This window comes from Mycena indigotica (assembly GCF_014461135.1).
Source record: "Mycena indigotica strain 171206Taipei chromosome Unknown Mind.scaff0006, whole genome shotgun sequence".
Lineage (NCBI taxonomy): Eukaryota > Fungi > Basidiomycota > Agaricomycetes > Agaricales > Mycenaceae > Mycena > Mycena indigotica.
The window spans coordinates 2,027,000-2,050,599 of NW_023503005.1; the positions used below are offsets into that span (position 1 = coordinate 2,027,000).

At 51.2% G+C, this 23,600-nt stretch overlaps 13 protein-coding genes across 13 annotated transcripts; 4 read left to right on the forward strand and 9 right to left on the reverse strand.

The window, feature by feature from the left end:
* Positions 1-43: 43 nt before the first annotated feature.
* Positions 44-1,315, reverse strand: MIND_00703900 (uncharacterized protein; the record flags this gene model as incomplete). Its single annotated transcript, XM_037363743.1, has 6 exons — positions 44-58; positions 110-914; positions 965-1,030; positions 1,084-1,176; positions 1,226-1,241; positions 1,297-1,315. The coding sequence occupies 6 exons, from the start codon at positions 1,313-1,315 to the stop codon at positions 44-46; spliced, it is 1,014 nt and encodes a 337-aa protein (XP_037219387.1).
* A 396-nt stretch (positions 1,316-1,711) lies between these two features.
* Positions 1,712-3,186, reverse strand: MIND_00704000 (uncharacterized protein; the record flags this gene model as incomplete). The annotated part of the gene is made up of 2 exons (XM_037363744.1): positions 1,712-1,899; positions 1,950-3,186. 2 exons carry the CDS (start codon positions 3,184-3,186, stop codon positions 1,712-1,714), a joined length of 1,425 nt encoding a protein of 474 aa, XP_037219388.1.
* Positions 3,187-3,287: 101 nt separating this feature from the next.
* MIND_00704100 (NAD binding rossmann fold) lies at positions 3,288-4,951 on the reverse strand (the record flags this gene model as incomplete). The annotated part of the gene is made up of 3 exons (XM_037363745.1): positions 3,288-4,263; positions 4,316-4,698; positions 4,751-4,951. The coding sequence occupies 3 exons, from the start codon at positions 4,949-4,951 to the stop codon at positions 3,288-3,290; spliced, it is 1,560 nt and encodes a 519-aa protein (XP_037219389.1).
* Positions 4,952-5,038: 87 nt separating this feature from the next.
* MIND_00704200 (NAD binding rossmann fold) lies at positions 5,039-6,495 on the reverse strand (the record flags this gene model as incomplete). The annotated part of the gene is made up of 7 exons (XM_037363746.1): positions 5,039-5,213; positions 5,268-5,551; positions 5,595-5,781; positions 5,827-6,022; positions 6,074-6,133; positions 6,180-6,431; positions 6,477-6,495. The coding sequence occupies 7 exons, from the start codon at positions 6,493-6,495 to the stop codon at positions 5,039-5,041; spliced, it is 1,173 nt and encodes a 390-aa protein (XP_037219390.1).
* Positions 6,496-6,573: 78 nt separating this feature from the next.
* MIND_00704300 (Endoglucanase) lies at positions 6,574-8,667 on the forward strand (the record flags this gene model as incomplete). Its single annotated transcript, XM_037363747.1, has 8 exons — positions 6,574-6,894; positions 6,943-6,991; positions 7,044-7,123; positions 7,172-7,214; positions 7,269-7,868; positions 7,916-8,040; positions 8,087-8,138; positions 8,189-8,667. The coding sequence occupies 8 exons, from the start codon at positions 6,574-6,576 to the stop codon at positions 8,665-8,667; spliced, it is 1,749 nt and encodes a 582-aa protein (XP_037219391.1).
* Positions 8,668-8,735: 68 nt separating this feature from the next.
* MIND_00704400 (Assimilatory sulfite reductase) lies at positions 8,736-11,970 on the reverse strand (the record flags this gene model as incomplete). Its single annotated transcript, XM_037363748.1, has 3 exons — positions 8,736-9,209; positions 9,256-9,347; positions 9,399-11,970. The coding sequence occupies 3 exons, from the start codon at positions 11,968-11,970 to the stop codon at positions 8,736-8,738; spliced, it is 3,138 nt and encodes a 1,045-aa protein (XP_037219392.1).
* An 88-nt stretch (positions 11,971-12,058) lies between these two features.
* MIND_00704500 (Uracil phosphoribosyltransferase) lies at positions 12,059-12,980 on the reverse strand (the record flags this gene model as incomplete). The annotated part of the gene is made up of 7 exons (XM_037363749.1): positions 12,059-12,157; positions 12,207-12,362; positions 12,411-12,454; positions 12,502-12,577; positions 12,624-12,719; positions 12,765-12,781; positions 12,827-12,980. The coding sequence occupies 7 exons, from the start codon at positions 12,978-12,980 to the stop codon at positions 12,059-12,061; spliced, it is 642 nt and encodes a 213-aa protein (XP_037219393.1).
* Positions 12,981-13,011: 31 nt separating this feature from the next.
* MIND_00704600 (Uracil phosphoribosyltransferase) lies at positions 13,012-14,365 on the reverse strand (the record flags this gene model as incomplete). Its single annotated transcript, XM_037363750.1, has 5 exons — positions 13,012-13,143; positions 13,194-13,290; positions 13,337-13,704; positions 13,752-13,833; positions 13,878-14,365. The coding sequence occupies 5 exons, from the start codon at positions 14,363-14,365 to the stop codon at positions 13,012-13,014; spliced, it is 1,167 nt and encodes a 388-aa protein (XP_037219394.1).
* A 26-nt stretch (positions 14,366-14,391) lies between these two features.
* MIND_00704700 (Uracil phosphoribosyltransferase) lies at positions 14,392-14,924 on the reverse strand (the record flags this gene model as incomplete). The annotated part of the gene is made up of 2 exons (XM_037363751.1): positions 14,392-14,546; positions 14,591-14,924. The coding sequence occupies 2 exons, from the start codon at positions 14,922-14,924 to the stop codon at positions 14,392-14,394; spliced, it is 489 nt and encodes a 162-aa protein (XP_037219395.1).
* Positions 14,925-15,020: 96 nt separating this feature from the next.
* Positions 15,021-16,761, reverse strand: MIND_00704800 (CDT1-C domain-containing protein; the record flags this gene model as incomplete). Its single annotated transcript, XM_037363752.1, has 4 exons — positions 15,021-15,467; positions 15,523-16,017; positions 16,066-16,612; positions 16,661-16,761. 4 exons carry the CDS (start codon positions 16,759-16,761, stop codon positions 15,021-15,023), a joined length of 1,590 nt encoding a protein of 529 aa, XP_037219396.1.
* A 266-nt stretch (positions 16,762-17,027) lies between these two features.
* On the forward strand, positions 17,028-20,567 carry MIND_00704900 (uncharacterized protein; the record flags this gene model as incomplete). Its single annotated transcript, XM_037363753.1, has 17 exons — positions 17,028-17,062; positions 17,118-17,143; positions 17,193-17,362; positions 17,414-17,735; positions 17,785-17,838; positions 17,895-18,264; positions 18,307-18,424; positions 18,999-19,080; positions 19,128-19,236; positions 19,284-19,368; positions 19,414-19,677; positions 19,729-19,804; positions 19,848-19,904; positions 19,948-20,219; positions 20,270-20,282; positions 20,332-20,381; positions 20,436-20,567. The coding sequence occupies 17 exons, from the start codon at positions 17,028-17,030 to the stop codon at positions 20,565-20,567; spliced, it is 2,235 nt and encodes a 744-aa protein (XP_037219397.1).
* A 497-nt stretch (positions 20,568-21,064) lies between these two features.
* MIND_00705000 (uncharacterized protein) lies at positions 21,065-22,135 on the forward strand (the record flags this gene model as incomplete). Its single annotated transcript, XM_037363754.1, has 9 exons — positions 21,065-21,173; positions 21,225-21,317; positions 21,367-21,410; positions 21,462-21,482; positions 21,530-21,645; positions 21,698-21,780; positions 21,831-21,923; positions 21,974-22,045; positions 22,095-22,135. 9 exons carry the CDS (start codon positions 21,065-21,067, stop codon positions 22,133-22,135), a joined length of 672 nt encoding a protein of 223 aa, XP_037219398.1.
* A 96-nt stretch (positions 22,136-22,231) lies between these two features.
* Positions 22,232-23,384, forward strand: MIND_00705100 (4-hydroxybenzoate polyprenyltransferase, mitochondrial; the record flags this gene model as incomplete). The annotated part of the gene is made up of 4 exons (XM_037363755.1): positions 22,232-22,436; positions 22,486-22,638; positions 22,686-22,803; positions 22,853-23,384. 4 exons carry the CDS (start codon positions 22,232-22,234, stop codon positions 23,382-23,384), a joined length of 1,008 nt encoding a protein of 335 aa, XP_037219399.1.
* Positions 23,385-23,600: the final 216 nt, after the last annotated feature.

The window sequence follows — 23,600 nt, forward strand, 5'->3', positions numbered from 1 at the left end:
TTGGAGATCCGCGAATCGATTTGAAATCTCGTGCTTAGTGAGGTTACTCGTTCACCACCTAACGCGGTTTCAGTTTAGTCACCTTGCTTTGCTTGGCATCTATTCTCACCTTCAGTGTTCTGGCCCAGAACGCAGTTTCCTCAGCGCTCCGTCTTCGCGCATCGTCGTTGCTGGAGCCAAATTCTGCCGGTAAAGGCGCCGGTTGTGGTGGAACAGTAGCACGTGGTATATTGGTTTGTTGTTGGGGAGGAGGTGGAGCAACAGCTTGCTGTTGCTGTTGAGACGAGGCGGGTTGTTGTTGACCCCAAGAATTGCCGACATCCGCCATAGGCGGCACGTAGCCATAGTTAGGTTGCCGGGCCCCACCGTAATAGTCGGCCTGAGGTTGTTGACCGTAATAATCGGCGTGTTGTGCTTGCCCATAATAATCAACTTGCTGGCCACCACGACCATAGTAGTCGCTGTGTGGCTGCTGATGCTGTGATGCGGCATATGTGCTATAGCCGCCATGGTTTGTCGTGCCCAGACTTGGATTGTTTGAGTGACCCTTCTCAGAACTGTCCACACGATCTGTCTTTCCCAACAAAGATGGGTCAAACGTTAACGCATCGTCCAGCAAACGACTTCGTCTTCTTCGACGTAGGAAAAACGTCGCAACGACAATGATCAGAACAAGTGCGACAAGGCCTACAAGCCCAAACACTGTTCCAGACAGAGGCTTGTTCTGTAGGAAGGTCTTCTGATGCAATGGTGGAGTCTCGACAGAGCCACTTTGTGCAGGCGCATTTCCAACAATGACGAGACTGGTCGAAGTTGCTGGTGGGGGTAGGCTTTGCGGGCTGGGCGTCGTCTCAGGAGGAAGAGTCGAGGACGGTGGGGGAGCAGCTGACGACTCAGACACAGGGGCAGACGAACTGAACAATCATCAGCGCTTCGTAGATAATGAAATGTTATCGTGACGCACGAAACCGGCAGGGAAGACGATAGCGGCAGGGAAGAGCTTGGAGACGGTATCGTCGGAGGGCCAGTTCTGGATTAGGGACTTGTGATCAGCTTGTGGCAAATCGTTTCGAGACAACGCACGGAAGCCCAGGCAAGGACAGGGTCGGGAAGGTGATGCCTGGCAATGAGAAAATAGGACCGGGAGGTGGTGGTGTTTTTGGTGGAGGAGGGTCACTGTAAGAACATGCGTCAACGCGTTCACAATCGTGTTCGAGGTGCGTACAATAAACCAGACAAAACTAGCCTCGATTTTAGCGAGCCGAAACTTGAGAAGGAAAGTGGGTTGCAGCTTACTGCCACCGATGAGGGCCATTATGGAGAACTTAAAAGAGAGTGGGGGGTCGAAGATGAGCTTATACGAGGACTGCAAGATTATAATCGTTTGGGGGGCTGCAGGCCACGGTTTGGAGGAGGTAGAGGGGAAATAAGGTGGTGAGAAAAGAGAAGCGAAGAGAGGCACGCGTCTTTATTATGACCGGGTGGGGCGACATGATATTCGGTAGCAACGAGAAAATGATTGTGGAGCCAAACAAACACATGATGAAACCAAGAAAACAGAACAAAGCTAGAGCTACACTGCTAATTTTTAAATGGTACTTAGTCTTTCGCAGCCAGACTTTAAATACAAAACCAGCCTCCAAGAGGCCTTGTTGGTGGGCCGTTGGTAAGATCAGCCGCCTTATTGTGTTGATGCCCCTTCCGCCACAGTTCAACGAGTTACCCGCCCATACCGCTCGCCAGCCTTGCGCTCCATGATCTCTCGTAACGGTCCCAACAATCGAGTGAATGCTGGAGCATCCAGTGCAGCAACTTTTAGTTTCGGAAGCCGACTGTCTTCTTCTCTAATCACCGCGCTGACCGTCGCAGCGCGAGGAGCAAGACGAAGTAGAGAGAGTTCTGCAAGGAGTCAGTATAGATCAAGAAAGAAAGAAAGCAACAGTATTTGCCTCCGAAGTAATCTCCCTTTTTGAGATGCCCCACTTGGATCTCGCGTATGTCTCCATTGTCGTCAGATTGTGTCTTTGTTGCGATGGCCTCTCCCTCCTCAACAAAGAAGAACGTGTCGCCCATTTCTCCCTGCCTAACAACCGCCTCTCCATCCGCATAAACGCGGCTAACCAATGCATCAGCGATCTTGCTCCGCTCTGAGCCATCCAGCGAAGACAACAGTGTGACCGTGGACAAGAACTGCTCGTACATCGTCCTCCTCCGATGCGCGGCCTTGAGGATGATGGTTCTGAACGTGATCCGATCCAGCGCCCACAATGTTGACGGCTCGATGGACATGACTGTCGCGGCTCGTGGGTGGCCATACATCAACGCAAGTTCTCCGAATGATGTCCCAGGCGTACACTCTGCGACTTGCTTACCAAACTCTGGGTGGTAGCCAGGTTGGATGAACATCTCCTCGGGTGCCAGGGTCTGCGAAGCTCTCGCCCAGGTTGGCGGTAGTGGCTCGGGTCGAATGTAGCAATGTAACAATCCCGATTCGACCACATAAAAGTATTCTCCCTCGTCTCCTTGTCGTATTACCACCTCATCCTTGTTCGTGGTTTTTTCCTGCATCGCATTGAGTACCCCAGTCTCTTGTTCCTCGTCCAGATCCCGGAAGATTAGGTTGGTTGCGATAGACGCCTTTATTCGACGAAGCTGGTCGTCAGATTTGGAGAAGACAGGCAGTGGCTCGCCGTTGTCTTCAGTCACGGCAATTGATTCCGCAGAGACAGATGTTCGTCGAGCGAGAATTGCAGAGTTGGGTGGATGGAGATAGTCGCCTGGTGGGTGCAAAGCATTGCCATCGAAGCTGGCAAACGGCGAAGTTGGGGCGACGTGGTGGTCACTGATCTGGAAAACGGGTGGGCCATCGGAGAGAAGGGCATTGCCTGGGACGTTGAGAGTGCCAAACGGACTGGCTGAGGTGCTGTTGCGCAGCGATGAGCGGTGGACTGGGGGCGCGTGAGAGAAGGGGGAGACTGGGGGTGGACCATTGCCGAGTGGCTGGTCGACATAAAGGTCGCTGGCCACATCTCTTATCGGTCGTTGTGAGAGTAAATCGCGTGTCCTAGCACGTTGTTCTTCCAGCCTCGACTGAAACCAATTCGCACAAAATTGGAGCGTGTCTTTTGGCTGTGCACGCGTAACATCTCTAGTGAGGTCGCCAACAAGTGCCTCGAAGGTCGACATTTTGGGGGGAGGGAGACAATGGTAGTAGGAGAAGAAGAAGGAAGAACAAGTGGCACGTCACAAATATACTTTATCTCTACTGTACATCGTTAGTTCCTGAATTAATCGGCTTCGTCAACCCAGCCTCCGTCTACAACCCTCCCAATATACTCTCTCAGCCATCGAGGGCGTTGTTCATGTTGAGCATTAAGCTCCTGTTGTCTTTCGATGCGAGCCCGAGCCTCTGGGTCTTCAGTGTTGGCATCCAACTCTGCTGCACGCGCATTTGCGTCAACTCGAATCTGGGTTTCCCTCTGTCTTAATACCGCCCGCCTCCGATTCCATACCGCTGGATGCAACGTTGAAACGAACAACGAAACAAACGTGACCACTTTGCTGCCTAATCCTGGCTCGGGCGCATTTCGTCGAAAGACATCTTGCTCGTTCTCGATATTAATATTCGCCAGGCCATCGAAAATAGCATCGACCTGCTGATCCAGCTCGTTGGCAGCATTTCCTCCAGCGCGGGCTCCAACAGGACGATTAAATATTTGGCCGCCACGATTGACACCTCCAGCCGCAGCATCTGCTTGTGGCTGCTGTTGAGGTTGTTGCTGAGCTTGAGGTTGCAGGTGGTCAGGCGCTTGGTTTTGCCTGGCACCGTCTGGCGCACCACGATTCCACCCTCTTGCAAGGCCTTGTCGAATGGGCCGCCAAACTTCATACAACATCCACAAGACAATCATGATGCCAAATACGGGTTTCCTCGCAGGCGCGAAGAAGTAGAGCAGAACAGCGGTTCGGAGTATCAGGAAAAGTAGCGGCACAAGAAGTGGACGCAAAGGAATTTCTAAAGCGGCTGGGGCGGGTGGAGGCATTGGATTCATATTGGCCGCATTACGCGCAACTGGAACGCCGATTTGTTGGAAGAGTGCATTGACATCAGGGACTGCATGGGAGACAGTGGCAGTCTGAGTCGGTGTTGGTGTAGGGATGGGTATCGCTAATATGGGGAAGGTCATAGCTAGAACCTTGAATGCGTGGCGTTGGATCGCGGTGGGTTGCTCATCAACAACCAGACGTAGATAGGTCTTGCCGCTAGAATAGAATGGTCAGTATGAGTGCTAGCTCGTGGCGAACGGAAACGCACTCTATCACAGCCTGTTCGTATTTGGCGCCACCGGGTTCCCGAAGAGGGAATTCTTGGTCAAGAATGGCAGGCCATTGCCATCCATGGTTCTCAACGATCTGGATAGCGGCAGACCGTTGTACAAGTGTCTCTGCTTCCAGAGGAATAACTGGTCTTTGCTCTAGTGCACTAACGGCCTGTTCGTGACGCGCAGAAGCGTATGCAAGTGCGGTTGGGCGGTTTGGAGAAGGAACGGATGGAGTCGGCGCGAGTGGAGGGGTAGCGAACGAAGGAATAGATGTAGTTGAAAGAGTGGGACCAGATGTTGGCGGAATGTCTGGCGGGGTAGAAGCCCATGCTGATGGATGCACGGCTAAATGAACAATTCGTGGTTCTTCAGGAGACTGAGACGAATAGGTATGAGCTGGATGGGTAGCTAAGGTATAGAGAGCTTACCTTCCAAAGTTCCTGTATTCTCTCGCTGTTGACAAGCGGGCGACCTCTCCATATAACTCGTTGTCCGTCAACACGCGGAGAGCCAATACAGACCCGCGAAATTTCCTCCTTCACCTCAAGAATAGTTGCAGAGTCAGGAACCTGGACATTGATAGTCCGGGAGAAGGCAGGGAGCTCGACACGTATGTCGACGAGCGTCATAGTCGTGGTCCACAGTCAAGGGCTGACGATGGTGATCATGACACGTTGCCAATGACGCGATCATCTTTCTGTACAAACATTTCAACTCTACACGGCCGGTACGAGTACAGTTTTCCCCTCTTTCGCACTGCGATAAGCCAATTCGATTAACTCCATAACGGTAGCAGCTTCCTCCCACTTGATTTCAAGTTCCGCACCATCCCTGATTGCAGAGGCGAGGTTCTTGAATAGGTTCACATAAGAACCTTTCTCGGAAGGCCATCTAGAAATAGTATCAGCACAAATTTCGACTTGAAGTGAGAACAAATAATCGCACAACGACTTGTTCATCGTGACATCATCCGCCTCGAGACACTCAAGGGTGCCCCACAAGTTCTCTGGCTCGACACCGAAGTCATCAGTATGTATGGCCTTTGGAGAGGAAATTGCCTTGAGTTGGTCCTCTTGGACATCAACCCCATATTTGATATACGAGCCCTTCGTCCCCATTATATAATACCGCGGCTGAGGAGATCGCACAGACAGGAAGTGTGCTCTTGCAATCGCGGTCACAGGACGAGTAAGTCTTCCTCCAGCGGCATAGTGTAACAAGATAGTGAACTAGGAGTAGTCAGTATTACTATTCCAGACCGAAGCGACTTACACTATCATCAACATCTGGATGCCCAACCCCGCGACTATTGGCAATGAACGCGGTCAACTTCTGAGGTCGTCCAAAAAGATCCAGGCATTGGTCAATGAGATGTGTCCCAAGGTCATAGGTGTGGCCAATACCCGGAGCCGGTTCAGCTTTCCACGAGTTGTTGATCCCTCGACGGAAACGGTCGAAGCTAAGAGTCCGTATTAGCACAAGTTGCCGAGGAGGGGCTGCGTACTGTGTTTCAAATTCAACCACCTCGCCGATGTGTTGAGGCGACGACGGAGGAAGGGTCAGCAGTTTCTTCACTGCCAGAAAATCGGAGTCGTGACGACGGTTATGGAACGGGTAGAGAACAAGTCCCTTTGATTTGGCAAGCACATCGAGCTCTCTAGCTTCTGTTGCGGTTGGCGCGATCGGCTTATCGACGAGGACTGGAGAAATCGCCGTCAACTGTTATTTTTCAGATGACCTAAGAAACATACCGTGCTTTCCCGCCTCAAGCGCCGCCTTTGCATAGCTGTAGTGCGTCGAATTTGGCGTGCCTGAGTTGGCTTCAGCTAGAAACTCAATCCAATGTCGATATCAGACCGACGATGACCAGTTCGATGTCAGAATCCTGCAGAACTTGCTCGATGGTATTGTGGATCTTGACAGTTACTCCAAAGCGTTCATGCAGTTTTCCGCCTTCGGAGTGTGGGTTTCTTTCAAGGATTGCGACCAGAGTGAAGAGTTCTGGTAATGCAAGAATAAACGGAGCATGGAAAGTCAGCCCAGCAAGTCCAACTCCGAGAACACATGTCTTGATTGGAGCCATGGTGTGCCCGCGGTAGCAGATGTTGTCTCAATGAACGAGGCGTGGGTGTCGCGGGCAAACGCCAAGTTCACCAAACATCGCGATGATCATCATGGCCAAAATTGACCGTGACTCCTACGTCACCCGGATTACCTATGCCGCCATTCATCGCCTTGCTTTCCAACTCCAATGTACTCCATCTGGCGCCTTTGCGCATTCATTGTACCAACACTCGCTCAACTTTCTCTTCCCAATCCTCCGTGGCTGCCGCCTGATGCGTCTGCTGGTGCGCGAGTCACAGCCAACCCATCTTCTCCAAACCCGCAATGGTCAACGCTGCTTGGGAATCTTTTGTACTTCTATGACGCTCAGAGGAGCGGAAATCTTTCCAGTTCGAATCGGGTCCCGTGGCGGAACTCTAGCGCTATGGCCGATGGAAAGGATGTAGGCATCGACTTGACTGGTGGATACTATGACGCTGGGGATTATATCAAGGCCACCTATCCTTTGGTATGTTTACGGGCCTATGAAATCGTCCCGCTTTGAACCCAGCTCTAGTCTTTCACTCTGATGTCAATTTGTTGGGGAGCTCTTGACTATGGGCAAGGTATTTAAAAAAATACCACTACACTTTTGGGCCGATGCTCAAGGCTCAATAGGCTACGACCAGGCAAAGTCGACATCGGCAACACCATATCTGGATTCCATGCTACGCTGGGGTCTCGACTGGCTCGTGAAGGTAAACGGCTGCTTCCTGCGTCACAATTCGGTCCCTTAACTTATCCAGGCCCATCCGGCACCAAGCACATTGTATGTGCTTGTGGGGAATAGTGAGTTATGATGTCGCACCTTTCTTGTCATATTCTGACCCAAAACCTCAACAGCCGACGTCGACAATGCCTACTGGGGTGGAGACGAAAACCTGCCCTCGTTCCGCCCCTCATATGCCATTAATGACACCAATCCTGGCACCGACGCAGCTGCTGGGGCATCAGCCGCCTTTTCTGCATGTTCTGCACTCTATTCTGGCAAGGGGTTCAACGGAGCTTACTCAAAGCCGGCATCACTACAAGACAACGCGTACTCCGCTACGCTACTGACACATGCGCAGCAACTGTACAGCTTCGCGGTCAACGCTACTGGGGGCCAGAAGCAATACCAGAAGACGGTCCCTGCTATCGCCGAGGCTTATTCTTCGTCCTCTTTCGGGGATGACCTCGCTATTGCCGCTCTTTTTCTGGGTTGGGCGAGCAACAACACTGGTTATTATCAAGAAGCAGAAAATTACTTCAACCAGAGCAAACTCAGTGGGCAAAACAGTATCTTTAATTGGGATTCCAAAACCCCTGGGCTTTATGTGCTCTTTGCCCAGATCGCACAGTCCGGCTCAGATCTGAGCAGCAAATTGTCCGCTTGGCAAGCAGAATGCGAGAGGTATTTCGATGCCATTGTCAATGGCAACAGTGGAGCCTCCTTAACGAACGGTCAGTCATACCCGTTATCTAAACTATGCTAATTAACTCTCCACTAGATGGATTGCTCTACTACAAGGGCGACTCTGATGATGCCTCTCTGAATCCCGCACTCAACGCTGCGATGCTCATGACACGCTATGCTGCCATAGCTACGACTTCTGACCGCAAGAACTCATATTCAGTATGCCGCTTTTAGGACCGTCGGACGAGGACTAACTCAGCACTAGAAATTCGCTCAAAGTCAAGTAGATTACGTGCTGGGGAAAAACTCGATGTCTAGTACGACCCCCCATTTGGCAGTACAAGAATTCCATTGACCATCGCGACAGTGCCCTACATTGTTGGCTCGAATCCCAACTCACCTCAAAACCCCCACTCGGCAATGGCGAGCGGTGGAAACGACATCAATAACATCAACACTTCTCCGCCACAAGAGTTGCATGTGCTATACGGTGCTGTTGTCGGTGGCCCAGATCGTCGTGGTAGATTCTTCGACATTCGCAGCGACTGGCCGGAAACGGAAGTCGCATTGGACTACAACGCACCAATGCTCACTCTGGCTGCGATGCACGTGATGAACGACCCCAATGATCCCTTTTTCACGACTTTGCAAGCAGGAGCTTATGACAAAGTGCGGCCCTCCGGCCAACCCTGTGATGCCGCCATTTCAGATGGATGTGAGAAATCTGGGCTGTCCAAAGGCGCGACCATCGCGCTGGCGGTTGTCTTGACTGTTGTGGGTATATTGATTATTGGCTTGGTTGTCTGGTATATTCGCGTAGGCCGTTTACGTCGCCGGAAATACTAGGTAGTCAGAACATGGATTCTATGGTGGAGATATAACCTGGACTTCGCAGCTACATGTAGGATAGATGACTAATACACTTCGAGAACGTAGCGTTCCTCCTCCTTCAACCCTTCTAAATAGTCTCCAGCCCCTTGTTCTGACATGCCTTGGTATTTGACCAGTGCGCCAACCAGCGCCTCGTAGACGTCTGGTACGGGCCATGTGGGCCCACAGAGGTAAAACACCCCATTGTCCTGGAGTAACATTTGTGCTAACGACTCGGCATCTTCTAGCATCTTATGCTGGATGTAGACCTTCTTAGGCCCATCACGTGAGAAGGCCAGTCCAGCGCGAGTAATGACAGCGTCCTCAATGAACGCCTCGATCTCCTCGCCATAGAGGTACTCCTGCGATTGGTAGCGGGAGCCGAAGTAGTAGTAGACCGGGCCAACGGACTCGCCCTGCTGAACGAGCATTGCCCTATGCTGGAGGAAGGCGCGGAATGGTGCTGCACCAGTCCCGAGACCGGCCATGATCAGTGGCTGAAGGTTGTCTGGTGGTAACTGGAAGACACGTAAGTAAAACGCAATATGTAGTGAGAAAGTCTACCTTCATGACGCTAGGTTTGATGGACACAGTAACTTTCTGTCCAATCTTCAAGCCAGCAAGGTAGCGAGTGCATTGGCCGAATCGCGGCGAGCCTATGTGTTAGTTAGGCAACAGTATTGTTGATTATAGAGGACAACACTTACCACTTGGGTTCATCCACTCGACGGTGACGACCAGCAAGTCGACACGGTCGCCAACCACACTCTGTGCGCTCGCAATGCTGTAATGACGCGGCTTGATGTCCCCCACCATTTCACACAAAACTTCGATGCCCGGCCGGGCAGACGGATACATTTGCAGTACATCTGCAAACGTGACCGTGTCTTTCTCCGCCATTTTCTTGAACGTCGCTGATCCTTCAGGCGAGCCAATGAATAGCAGCGCATGGCGGTCGAGGGAGCCTGTCGCGTATGCCGCCAAATCAGTGTAGAAGGACTTGGGTGGTTGGCCAAACAAGTCAATTTGTTGCTGCAGCGCTTGGAACACAGTCCTTGTGTGCATCCTTCCCTCGCTGGAAGGGACGGGAATCGTGACCAGACGCGTCGGTTCGACACCATACCATCCACAGAATTTCATCACCTCTTGGTCGTCGTTCCAACCATGGACACCGAGGGCTTCGCCAATGGCATACTTGAGACCAGTTCCGCGAGTGTCGAACTCGAGATGGAAGACATTGCGATCATATTCCTTGGCCGTCAGTCGACGGTTGACTGTGCAGGTAACTAGGAAAGTTCGGTCGGGTACTTCGGGCCGCAGCGCCGGGTTTTGCGCAAAAGTGTCCCTAGGATCGAAATTGGGCTCTGGATTGAAGGCTGCTGGGAACAACAGATGCTTTGCCGCATCATGCCATGACCCTAGACGCGCGCCATTTACAACATCGTTGTCGAATGTCTGAACCGCAATTGCGTTGAATTCAACATACTTGAGAGATTTGGGAGTGCTTTCTGGTGCTGTTTGAGGAGATATGTCGACCTCAAACAGCGTAGACCAGACTGTCGCATTGATTTCAGACAGCCCGACATCATCTACAACCTCGTTGAACAACGACCGCGCAATTCGAAGGACAACTGATTCTTGGGCAGCTTTGCCAAGATATAGTCGCAGGAAGGCTAATTGAACCACAAGATTTTGGATGGCAGCGTTCAAGGGTCCGGTGCGACCAGCGGCGACAGACTGGGGATCAATGACAAACAAACGAATTTGGCGCGTACGTAGCGCGGCAGTAACGTCGACCGGAAGGTTTGACAAGACTTCTTGTGGAGTCCAATTTGATGCAAGGAGAACGACCGAGCCTGCTTTTGCGTGTTGTAGCAATGAATGCGAGGTAAGAATTGTGGGATCAAGTACAGCAAGGAAATCGGCTTCTCCGCCCTCTGAATGGCCCAAAGGAATCGCCAATTGGAGCGGCACGTCTGAGTCAACTCCCTTCGGTCCCACAAATACTCGGCTGACACTGACGCCTCCCTTTCGAGAGAAGACATCGTGATCAGTAAGGAAACGTGTGGTAACGGCTTCGCTCGATAGGAACGTATCGGCCACGAAATGTGCTGCAGACGAAAGGGCTGTTTGTGGGGTGCTATACACAACAAGCCTTTTGGTCAGCGATGAGACGGGAGGCGAGGGCGGAGGAGACGAGGGGAGGAAAGAAGCTAAAAAGCTACTGAGCTTTCCTTGTGTTGACAGGTAAGACAACGTTTCCGAGGGCACAATTCGATGGGAATGGACGGAGATGGTGCTGCTTGCGGTCAGAAGGGTACCGAAAATGTCGACATACAAGCTTCCTTGCGTGGATGCGTTGGGAACATCGTCGAAAACGTGCAAAGAACGAACAGTTGGGGGAAGAGAGTCGCGAAGAGCTTGTTCGTCCCATGGGCGGAGAACATTGACTATAAGAAGACCTAAGCCAGGAGAGTCCTGGAGCAGAGCCTTAACAGCCAGAGCAAGAGGGCCGTTCAACAAGGCAATGACAGTATGGGCAGCCGGATCACCGGCGTAGCTGAAGAACGAATATCCGTTCTCAGTGAACAGGTCTGCCAATGAGGCGGGCCCAGTATCACCCTTGGGAGGTGCCAGTGATGTCCCGGTCTCGCGACCAGCACTATAATGGTCGAACAGATGGACGACATGCGATGTTTTCAGTCGATAAGAAAAGTTGGCAAAATCAACTGCTTCTTGGGGAGTGGCTGAAAGAAGCACGACCAAGTCCCGGGGTAGAGTCGGAGCAATGGCAGAGAGCGAGGATAGCGAAGGGGAAAGCGCAAGGGACTCTCCAACCGACACGACTGTGGGGACCTGGATGACCAACCGACTGGTTGGTGTTGCGGTGGGGAGATGAGAAAGTGAGGGAGCCATGAATGCAAGGCCCGCAGGTGTCGTATACGCGGTGATGACTGAGCCTTTGCCAGCGTCGCGGCTGGTCCCCTGCGAAAGTCGCCCGACGATTGTTAAGCCGGCACCGGCCCGGGTTTGGAGCTCAACAACGGGGGAGGCATTCTGAGTCTTTGCCCACTCCTTTGTGAGTGCCCCAAAGCCAACCTGGTCGGCGAGGTCGTATACATATATGGCTGAACTCGTTTCTGGACGAGAAGCCAGAAATTCAACGGCAGCAGAAGCAGAAACTCTTGGACTGCCGTAGATGTGTTGTAAGGGCTTAGCCGCGGTGAGTGTTGGAGACGACACGAGCGTTGGGGGCGTCGATGCGCCAGAGGACGACATGGTCTGGGCCTAAGATTAGAATTTTCAAGTTCGCCATCGTTGCGTGCTCGAGAAAGTTTCACGATCAAAATTTTACATAACACACTTCTTACGCAAACGTATTGAACAAACGGTCGCCAGCATCCCCCAGACCCGGATTAATGAGACCCTCACTGGTCAAGTTGGAGTCTATTCCTGCCACCCAAATCTACGCGAATAATTGAATGCGGGGAATGAAGAGAAAAGCAACAACTCACTTCGAGCGACGGATATGCAGCACGGACATTGTTGATTCCATCTTGTGAAGCAAGAATGCAAAGCAGCTTCACGTTGCTGATGTCCATACCCCAGTCGGCGATCATCGCAAGTGCGGCGCAGGCAGTCCCTCCTGTTGCGATCAATGGGTCAAGCAGCTGTAAGCACATGAGCAAGACAACATGGACTACACGAGGCAAACAGACATAAACGAGGTCGACGGGTGGGGAAGAAGGTAACTTGGAGTAGTCTAAAGCGTGGTGAGCATTCAACAGTCGCGATGCTATGGCGGCCTACATTCAACTGGTTGCAGTGTTACCTTCTCGCGGAAGATACCCAGGTGGTAGATCGGAGCATCGGGAAATAAGGAAAGCTATTGCGAATTCAAGAGCTGCTGTAGGTCGTAGATTTGCACCTACCAATGCATCAGTCATGCCCAATCCAGCGCGGAGAATGGGTGTAAGCCCAACTCGTGGTTTTATAGCGGTTCCGGTGAATGGGGCGACTGGTGATTGCTAGAAGAGCATCAACGACGTAGAGCGTCGAATTGCCACACATACCCCTTCAAATGTCGCCACTAAAAAGCATTATGAACGCGTTACAGAGTGTGGATGGAGCAGACCTTCCAACTCTCGGCTCGCTTCGAGACCCAAAATAAGGCTGAGCGCACTCACTCCCTGACGAAACTGAGCTGGGGTTATGTCTGCACGACGGAGCTTGGAAAGCTCGGCGTTAGCGATGGGATGGGACACGACGTGAATGTTAGCATGCGACATGGTTGCGGTAGAGTGTAAAGTGCAATCTCGTTTATCTCCTTTTATATTCGCACGGTTTCAGCACTCCTCCTCGTCGTAGAACATCACTCCATTCCTTCTCTCTCTTGCCTGCACGTTCAATCTTCTTGAACTCGAACAACGTGAAGTGGGTATTGGCTTCATTCTGTCGGGTGGTCAGACTCCGACAGGAAATGAATGAATGCAGGTTACTACCTTTGATTTCAACTTGAAGCCAACGGAAGAAACGACTCCAATGAAGTCCTCTATATCCGTGAAACGGCTGGCGACCTCCGCAATCTTGAGTTCCCCACTGAAGAATGATGTCAGCAAGGTGCATGTCTTCGCCATGAACCTACTCGGGTCTTAATATCCGCCAAGCTTCCCGAACACACCCAGTCCAATTAGTCCCCATCAAGCTTAACGCGCAGACAACAACATCCACAACCTGACCGTCCCCTGAAGTCTTCTCCCCCAAAGGCGGCTCGCTTCCTGGCAGTGGTATTCTTGAGCAAATGTCTGCCTCCACAACGTACGTTCCATCTGACACAAGGTCAAAAGAAAGTACATTGAGACCCTGGGGAGTGAGGGCACGGGCCATCGCAGCATCACCGCATCCTAAGTCTGCGATCGTGGTTTTGGAAGGATATTGGGACAAGACGGAAATGTAATGTTCAACGGGGTTTGTTGGCCACGATTCCACTTGGTGTCTGAATCCACGATGGTACTGCCCTGCTGTCAGTATAGTCTGAAAATTCCCAGAGTAGTACTCACTTCTTCAAACACCTTGGGATCGTTCTGCATCATGTCATAGGCCTCTTTGCTCTCCGATTTGTATAGTGTTTCGTTTATAATGCTATTGAGGTCAGAGAAAGACTTTTTTGCGACGGCGTTGCGCACCGAAACTTTGCTCCGTCGAGACTTTTCCTCATATCTTGCTGTAATGTTGTTAACCGAGGGCTCTCCTCGGGAATGCTGGGCAAAGCTTTCTCGTTGGGCTCTTCATCATGAGCTCGCTTTGGGCGTTTCGTTGGCCGTGTATTGGTAGCAGTCGAGCTAGAGGATGGTGGACGCGATTTCTGGCCTTTCTCGGTGGGCATCAAAGCTTTGGGTCGAGAGATCGTCTTTTTCTTGGCTTCAAGTTTTTCCGCTTGCTTTTGACGCTTGCGCTCTATGGTATTTTTCACCAGTGACTTTCCGAGTGCTTTGACACGAGAGGTGGTCGACGCGTTGTCTGCATCGACATGCTGTTGGACGAATTTCTGGATGTCAATTGACTCGGTTGACTCGTTGGTTGGCCGTTTTCGCTTCTTCGAGTTGGAGGGGCCCGGGCCGCCCATTGGTGAGCTGGGGACGCTCCAGCCAGGGACTTCGAACGCAAGTGGCATCGTGGAAGAATGAAAGATTTGTTGATTTAGTAAACAAGCCAACTCTTTCCAGTCTCACTCTCCAATGCAACATCCCAGTCCTCATTGCGCTCCCAAATGACTGAACTTTCAACATCCGTAGCCTTCATCGACCGCCCGTAGATATGCGGGAATATATCATCGCCTCCAACCTCTCCAGGCCCTAAAACTAATTCAAAACAACAGAGTAAGGAAGGGAAGTTATACCGGTACCCTTGCTGTCCTCCCATTTGACCTCCCTTTCGACTTTGCTGTAGTCAATCCGGACGATTGTAACTCGCGGGTCGGTAGAGAAGAATCGCTTTAAAGTACGGGGGACTTGTTTGGCGGTCGAGAAGTGCATAAATCCATCCGCAGCATCAAGATCGCTCAGTGGTAACTCATCCGGAAGCGGGTCTGGGAGAGGTGAAGTATGGGAAATGATTTTGTAGATGTAGGTGGGGCGATTGGCCATCGCAGGATGATCCAAGGGCGAGTTTGATCTTATCAGCACAAATTCTAATCGGACAACATGTTTTGGTAGGTTGCGCAACCAAGGCATAAGTATAAGCAATCATTGGACGAGCATGGAGCAAATGTACGCATCTACGTATAAATGAAGCAAATCGAGTAAATAAATGAAGCAGCCTTTGAGGACTTAGTCCTGCAACTCAAGCTCCCGACGAATAATTTCCCGCACTTCACGCAAGCCACCGGCCTCGTTCTTTACTTTGCGTGGGCTTCGGGTGACCAACAACTGCCCGTTTCCGGGACTTGCCGGTCCTGACTTCTTTGAGGGGCTGGCATCTAAACTCGTCGACGAAGCTGGCATTTCGAGCCACGCTTCGCCGGCGACAGCAAATTGTTTCAGGAAGAACGGACAAAGCTTTACAAGCATGGCCACAGAGTCGACCGCTTCCGCAGAGGAAATAGGAACGGGCGACGATTTTATAACCGCAGCAGTGACCTCAGTCAATGGCAAGGCCCGACGCTTGCGGGGCGTGGCGGTTGTACTAGCGCTGGCTGTCGGTGCAGAGAAGAGCATCCAGATGCCCTCAGCGACACCCCCCAAGACGACCAAGCAAACAACGCTTGCGTAGGCCGTCTTGCCCCAGCTTGAGCATCTGGTCCCGGGTTAATGTCCCACCGTTCAGTTCTACGGCTGCCCCTTTGGTTGGCGAAGCACTTATCGATCGTTGTCTGAGGCGTTCATAGAGAGCTTGTCGCCTCGAGGATGTAGGTGTAGCTGGTACTGTTGTTGCGTTTGCGCCACGTTGATGAACTGGAGTAGAAGGAACTGTAACGGTTTTCGAAGGAGAAACCAGAGAAGTTTTGGGGGTACGTGGCGCAAAAAACTCGTCATCTGTAGAACGCGCTGTGCGTGAGGATGGTGTTTGGGGGAAAGCAAGTGAGTTTTTCGTCGGCGAACCGGCGATACGAGGGAAAGGAATAGGCACGGATTGTGCTGCAAGTTTCGATTTGACGGGAGAACGAGATGGGGAGGTAGGTGTCGCAGGGAGTTTGAAAGTCGGAGCAGCAGACTTGGGGGAAAGTGAAGCAAGAGTTCGAGTAAGAGAAGAAGATTTGCTGGAGGCAGCCAAGCGAGGGAGATCTGCAAGAGGGAGTGCAGGTAGTGATGGAACGTCTTGGTGAAGCTGCAAAATTAATTAACAATGATAAAAGAATAGTAGGAGGTGGCTCACCTTAACCCATGCCTGTAGCTTATCCCGGAATGCATTGCAACGATTAGCGTTTTCGGCAGTCCAACGCGCAACGGCAGCCATGCCAGGGGTCATATCCTTGTCGATGTCCATTTCGACCTCAATACCCAAGCCATAAGCTGGGACTCGTTTCCCTTCGATACGAAGATGATGAGAGGCGGCACTAATAACAACACCCATTCCTCCACGGGTCCAGTCCTTCTGAACCGGCTTCTCGTCCAAAAATGGATTTTCTTCTTCTGAGACCGACGAAGATCGTGTCTTGCCATCCCATTCCAGCACCCAGCAAAGTCTGCGAAGGTCTTCGACGTCAAAACTGGTCGTAATACCCGTGTAAGTGCTCAATGATATGTGATTGAGAACGTTTCGAACGATGCCAGTATCAGATGTTGGTGAGACGGCGCAGGTGGCCAAAGCGTGTGAGAGAGCACTCTGAAGTTCGGTGTAGATGGTGCATAGCCTAGAGAGGCTTTGGGGGAGTTCAGTTGGCTTTGATTTGCGTGAGGGGAACGGGCGGTGACTGGGGGCCCTGCAATAATGGGTGAGGTACAAACAGAGACAATGCACAACAACGTACGTCATTCTGAGCTTCTTGGGGCTCACAGTATCATCGTCGCGCTCTGGGGGGCATCTCTTCTTGCGTGGGGAGACATTAAGGGAGGTGTAAAGGTCGGACATGGAGAAAACGCGTAAGGAAAGATGGTGGGTGTCGCAAAGGACGCGTTTGTCACGTGGTGTGTCACGCTCCTGATTTTTCGTGCCTCACAGGCTCGGAATTACTGCGGCCGTGCTGGTCTTCACCCTCATTTGCTTTTACCTCAAGTATTATTCGAATCACATCGTGCTTGTGCTAGTAATGGAATTGGCATGCTTCGTCCTGCAGGCGGCTTTTTAAATCCGCCCTCTCATCCAGCTTGTTCAACCTGAAGCTTTCCTTCCCCCCAATGGATGTTGTTGCAGAAACGCTTAAAGCTCGAATGTCAGCCAGCTCCCCTCTCTCTGCTGCTACTCAGGACTCAATGCCACCCTTCTAGCGATGCTGGAGCGGACCAGTTAAAACGCAAGTTGATCGTTTCGCAATTAGAACATTGGCTCAGTTCCTCCCACAGTTGATCTGTGTGAATTTTTCGAAAGAGCTGCAGTATCTCAGGCTAAAGTCAAACAACTCGAAGAACAAGTTGCTTTGTATAAGCTTGCGCTGGAAGGCCGTAATGAAAAGTGTGCTGAATTGCAGAGACAAGTAGATTTGCGCCCAGAAACCAAAGCCTCGTCAGTGAAAGTATGACGATTCACTTTTTCACGAAGCGTAGACCTAGCTCAGTCAACCCAGCAGGGATTTCGTATTGTTGCTCTCATTGATGGCGATGGTACAATCTTCACGGACGACCTCATTTCGGACGGTCGACCTGGGGGAGCGAAAGCCGCCCAAATGCTCTCAAATACCATCATCAAGTTCTTGAAAGATGAATATGGATCGAACCCATACCAACTCTCAGTATATGTGTTTTACAACAAAAGCGGCCTGCTCGATGCGCTGGGTTTTACTAACAAGTCTCTTGAGGAGTTTGTTGTGGGCTTTAATCAGGCCACTCGGCGCTTTCTTATGGTGGATGTGGGAGATGGCAAGGAAGCGGCAGACGCTAAAATGAAAGGTACCAACGGATGATTCGAGGAGAAGCAGCTGAACGACGATGTTGACAGCGCAGTTGGAGGACAATATTCCCCTCCCACAAACCTTCAAGATCATCTTCGGTGGTGTGTTTGTGTCCTCGGACCCATTTAATTTAATTTTTTTCAACTCCGACAATCAGGCTGCCACGATAATGGATACGCCTCTGACCTTCGTTCTCATATCACCGCCGGGTTTCGTGACAAAGTCGTCCTCCTCAAAGGCTATGCTGAGATGGCAAGGGAGATCGCTGCTCTCGCGCTTCCCCATATCGACAATGCAGAGCTTTTCCGTGCAGAAAAAATCAGCGAAGCGCGATCTCGAGCCCGATCTGATAGCGGCCATTCGAGTCATGCAACCAGTGCCATCAAGAGCTACTCGAGTGCAGTGCAAAGTGTGTCGATGGCGGGAAAAAAGTTGAGCGAACGAAGGAGAAGTGTTTCACCCGAGGCGACTTCAAGTTCGTACCGAGGGACTGGGTCGCGCCACATCAACCCCATTCTCGTTGAGTTGTCCGTTGTGTCTGCTGTTATTTGTCTGATTTGCTGGGTTAGCGTCTATCGAAGCGTAGGTCTTCCTGGCCTCGTTGCCCATTTTAATCTGACAGTTGCGAAGAGGACCCGGCACCTTGCACTCTATTCTATCTCTCCAACTGCAAAATGGGGGCTAAATGTAAGTACGGACACGACTATTTGTTAAACGAGGAGCACTTCGAAGAGTTACGACGGAATGCTCGGCTGGCGCCGTGTCCCATGATCAATCGCGGTTTGGCAGCTTATTTCCGAGGGAAATCGGCGTCTCATGCACTGCAGGAGAGCAATGTACTTGGGGTGATGTGTGCTGCTATGGCCATATCTGCCCCCACGGAGCTGACTGCCCATTTCTTCGGGCAAACAAGTGTAAATTTAAAGGCCGTAGGTTTTGCTCTGTCCTCCGCCGATTGGTGCGCTAAAACGGCGTTTTGTAGGCGATATGCACTAGGACCCTGCAGGCCCGTGACTTCTATGTTATGACAGCTGCCTAATATATCCACCTAATCAATTCTGGTTTTGGTTGTGTATCCCAACGGGATGAATTATACTCCATTTCTCCATCATCTCGGCATGCTTCTGTTCGAACAAATAAAAGCAGAGGTGGGCCACTAGCGCGGATTTGTTCACCTTTTGGCTCTTTGTATCTCTCCCTCATCACCTCCTTGTCTTTATTGTCCATGCCCACGATAGTGGAGGACCCAACGTATTGGCAGACCCAGCCCCTCCTCAGTGGTTCGGACAGTTTCAGGTCCCAACAGAGCATTGGGAATGACGACGTCCTTGTTAAGCTCTTAGGTGTGTGTTCGATTACGTGTTATTCCTGTTGTTTATCGCTGGTCCAGACGGGTCGCGCAAGATTCAAGCGCGCAACGTTCAACTGGAAGAGCAAGTTGCTCTGTTAACGGCGCAACTCAGGGAGGCCCAGCTGCGGCACAACAGTGAGATGGAGAGGTTCGTGACTTGTGCCATTGTTGTCATGTACTGACTCGAGACCACAGCGTTAAGCAACGCGAAGCCATCTTCCAGCAACACCTTCAGTCTCTTGGCCAGCAACTCGCAGGCACGGAGTTGTTTAAAATCTCGGTGCGCGTCAACATTGGGTTCATGCCTGAGCTGACCTAGGCACAGCCGCCGTTGATCTTCACTGTGATCAACGGCGACGAGTTTTTATTCGCCCATCTAAGTCGCGCCTTCGACGGCGGTGTTTCGGCTGCCAATGTTTTGACGGCAAACATTGTTGCTTATCTGGAACACGACGCTGTTCAAGCATACGCTAGACAACATGGCTCAGTTTCTTACTTCATGACTGTTTTTTATAATCGCAGGCAACTCCTAGAACGACTGCAAGCCGCAAATGCCTGCACTGTTCAACAGTTCGACCAGTTTTTAACGGTGTGTGCCCCTTGAGCCGATGCTCATCCTGAGCTCACTTGGCAACCTTAGGGATTCAGTATTCCACACGAAGGCTTTTATTTCGTCGACGTTAGTGGTCTGAATCATACTGAAACCAAGATCAAAGGTGTGTATCCCTTGATCTGGACGACGCGTCAATGAACGACCAGCCTATATCAACACATTCATTCGACTCCCTCAAACTCTTCGTGTTTTTTTCGCCGGCCGTATGTGCTTCCCTATCTGGTACCTTCAGCTGAAGTTGGACAGGCCGCTACGGTCCTTTGTATCGCTCGCTGTTGAAAACCCTCAGCAAGAGGGGAATTCTCGGCAAGCTTGTCATGATTGGTGTACAACTGGATATGGCGGCAGAGGTGCCCCTGCTTGTCATCGACGATGTCTTTGCGGTCTCGAATGTTCAATCTCGGGTCGTTCAACTTGAGCCGCGTTCCAACACATCGAGCCCCCAAAGCATCACGACGGTGGTTTCGCTGTTGTCATCTTCGTCTGGTCAGAGCAGGCGATCCATCGACCCTTCGCTCGTGAGTTGCCTGTTACCATCCTCACCTAAACTCTTCTGATGCCCTTGTAGCCCCTTCACAAGCGTACGTTTATTATAATCCCGGGGAAATGGACCGCTGACTCTCTTCACAGAAAATCCTCCGCCCTGCAACGAATTCTACCTCATGAAATGCACCAAAGAGGTTTGCCGCTAACGTATCTCTGTTGGAATGCCACTGCTCAAGTCAAATTTTCAGCCCTCGCAATGCAAATACTCGCACGAGTACGACCTCACCAAGGAGCAACTTGCCACATTGTCAACTTGCGCGAAGAAGGCACCGTGCAACTGGCTGAAATCAGGCAAGTTGGAAGGAAATCGGAGAATATAGGAACTGACCCGACCCGCTCTCTAGGCCGACAATGCCCCCACGGAACCAAATGCTGCTGGGGCCATGTCTGCCCAAATGGCCCGCAATGCGTGCGTAATAATGATTGTTCGCCACCAAATTCAAGTTGACCCTCCGGCTTCATAGTATCACTACATCAAAGGCAAATGCTGGTTCAAAGGTGGTACGTCCTAAGGCACTTCAATTGCTTAACTGTTTTTGACTCTGAGTACGTCTAGACGGTATGCATGGTGTGGAGTTGTCGGGTGACGCTGCTTGAAAAAAATTGGATCTATGCACATTCACATTCCTTTACGTTCTGCCCTGAAACTGCTCTGTAAAACACTAGTGGATGCTCCCGGATTCGTGAGCCTGGATTAAAAAGTATTTTCTGTTGCGACTGCTGTGTGATCAAACTGTTCCGTGTTAGTGTTGCTTGACCACCGACCACCACCACCCCTCGATCTTGCACAAAACTAGACTGCCCTTTTTCATATACCATGGCAGACCATCATGACGACCACGAAGACTTCAAACCCTCAGGCACTCCAGGTTTGCCATCCCATTGCTTCCCGCCGACTGAAATCACAACTGACATTGTCCATCCAGGTCTTTAATCCGTAGCAATCGCTGTCGACCACGCTCACCACGTTGTCAAAGGGTACAAGCCTGCAGGGCCCGCCAAGAGCGCCGATGAGTACGCCAATCTCGATGCTGAAGACGAGTCGCTCGCGCGTTGGAAAGCCAGCTTGGGTAAATTCGCTCAAATTATTCGAATTTCCACTTCTATATCGTTTATTAGGTATCGTTCCGGGTGCTACTGGCGGGGATACCTCTGGTCCAAAGGTGTGTTGGAGAAAAGATTCATTTGGTGAACGCAGTTTATAAATGGAATAGGTCACCGTGTTGACCATAGAGGTCCGTTGTTGCTCTCTGTTTTGCCCGACTACTAAGAATTGAGGCAGCTTGACTCCCCTACGCTTCCCCCAGGCAAGACGATCTCTTTCAATCTCAGCGATACCGCGCGCTTGGCCGATACCAAGAAGCACCCTATCGTCATCAAAGAGGATGTCGAGTACAAGTGTGTCTGCCCCACCCACTCACTTGAGCTTGGTAGCTAAATACTTTGGCAGCGTCCGAATCACTTTCAAGGTCAACCACTCCATAATTTCTGGTGTTCGATATATTCAGGTCGTCAAACGAGCCGGTGTGAAAGGTGTGACCCCTGTTTGCCTGTGCCTTCTCCTCGACTCAACCAATGGCTAGTGGACAAACTTGAACAGATGCTTGGATCGTATGGCCCTCACCCTCAGGGCCAGGCATACGTCAAGAACTTCGATACTGACCACTCGCCCAGCGGTGAGAATCGGGTCTAGCTATACGCAATTTCGCATTGATCCCTTGGTCAGGCATGCTTGCGCGATCGGGAACTTACAACGTCAAGAGTCGCGTTGTGGACGACGATGGCGGTATTTACGCTGGTGCGATTGTTTTCTTTAGAACTTTTGGGCTCTATTGACGATGGTTTAGACTTTGAATGGCATTTCAAGCTTGCGAAGGAATGGGAGTAAACTGGGAACCGCTTATGTCTGCTCTTTGAAATGTATTTTTTTTTGGCCAGAAACGAATGAACGATGTTGTACAAGACAAGTGCTGACGTAAACGAAATGCTCTTGCCGAGAACTACTTGGTTGCTTCGACACCGGCCGCGGCAGTTCCCTCGCCTCCAATACTCGACGCGTCTTTCGTCATCTACCTTAGTCCCAGTAACGAGAACATGGGTCGACAGGCTTCCTCACAAAATGCAGCCATACGTCTACCTTACACGCGTCGATAAACCGATTGGAACTTTGCTTCTGTTCTATCCGTGTGGTGCGTTTTTGAACTCACCCTCTTTAGAACATACTAAGTTTTTCTGAAGCTTGGTCAATAACTATGGCGTCCTACGCCCTTCATGCGCCAATAACAACGCCCTTGACCTACATTGGCTTGTTCGGCGCGGGTGCTGTAGTGATGCGGGGGGCTGGCTGCACAATAAACGACATGTGGGACAAAAACCTTGATAAAGCCGTCGGTATGGACCTCTTCCTGCTCCGGTTTTTTCGTGGCTCAGCTGGCTAGCTAGAACGAGAGAACGTCCGCTCGCGCGAGGTGATATAACGCGTCGACAGGCTTTGGCATTTCTCGCGGGCCAGCTCTCTATCGGCCTCGCTGTTCTCCTCCAGCTTAATTGGTACAGGTGAGTAAAGCCTCTAATCTGACGCGTCCTTTTTGAACAACAAGTGCAGTATCCTACTCGGCGCTAGCTCGCTCTCGGTTGTGATCATCTACCCGCTCATGAAGCGGATCACCTACTGGCCTCAAGCGGTTCTGGGCGTCGCATATAACTGGGGTGCCCTCCTGGGCTGGTCAGCAGTTAGCGGGATCGCAAACTGGACTGTCTGCCTTCCTCTATACGCAGGAGGAATCGCGTGGACTCTTGTTTATGATAGCATATACGCTCATCAAGACAAACGTGATGATGTTAGCGCTGGCATTCGTTCAACAGCACTGCTCTTTGGCGAAAATACAAAGCCGATTCTTGGTGCCCTGTCGGCGACATCTGTGTCTTTCCTTGCGCTTGCTGGGTACCTCAATGCCCAGAGCCTGCCGTTTTACGTTGGCGTATCGCTTGCTGCCATCCAACTTGGTCGCATTGTCTACCGGACAGATTACGAGTCAAGAGAGAGCTGTTGGAAGGGGTTTGTAGACTGTGGGTGGGCTGGGTTCACAGTTTGGATGGGTACTCTCGCGGACTACGCGTTTCTCATGCTTTCATGAAATGGTGCATGGACTTGCAGACGGTGCTGTGAACGATTTGACAGACCAATCCAATGGTGGAGCGCACTGCGAAGATGTAAGAGGCGCCAAGTCCCAGCCAGCCATAGAAATGAGTTAACTAGTTTGATGATCGCTTTTCAATGCATCTCCTTCACTTGTACAATTACCCTATATACCCATGCTAGTTAGGCTCGAACCAGCCTTACTTCCGGAATA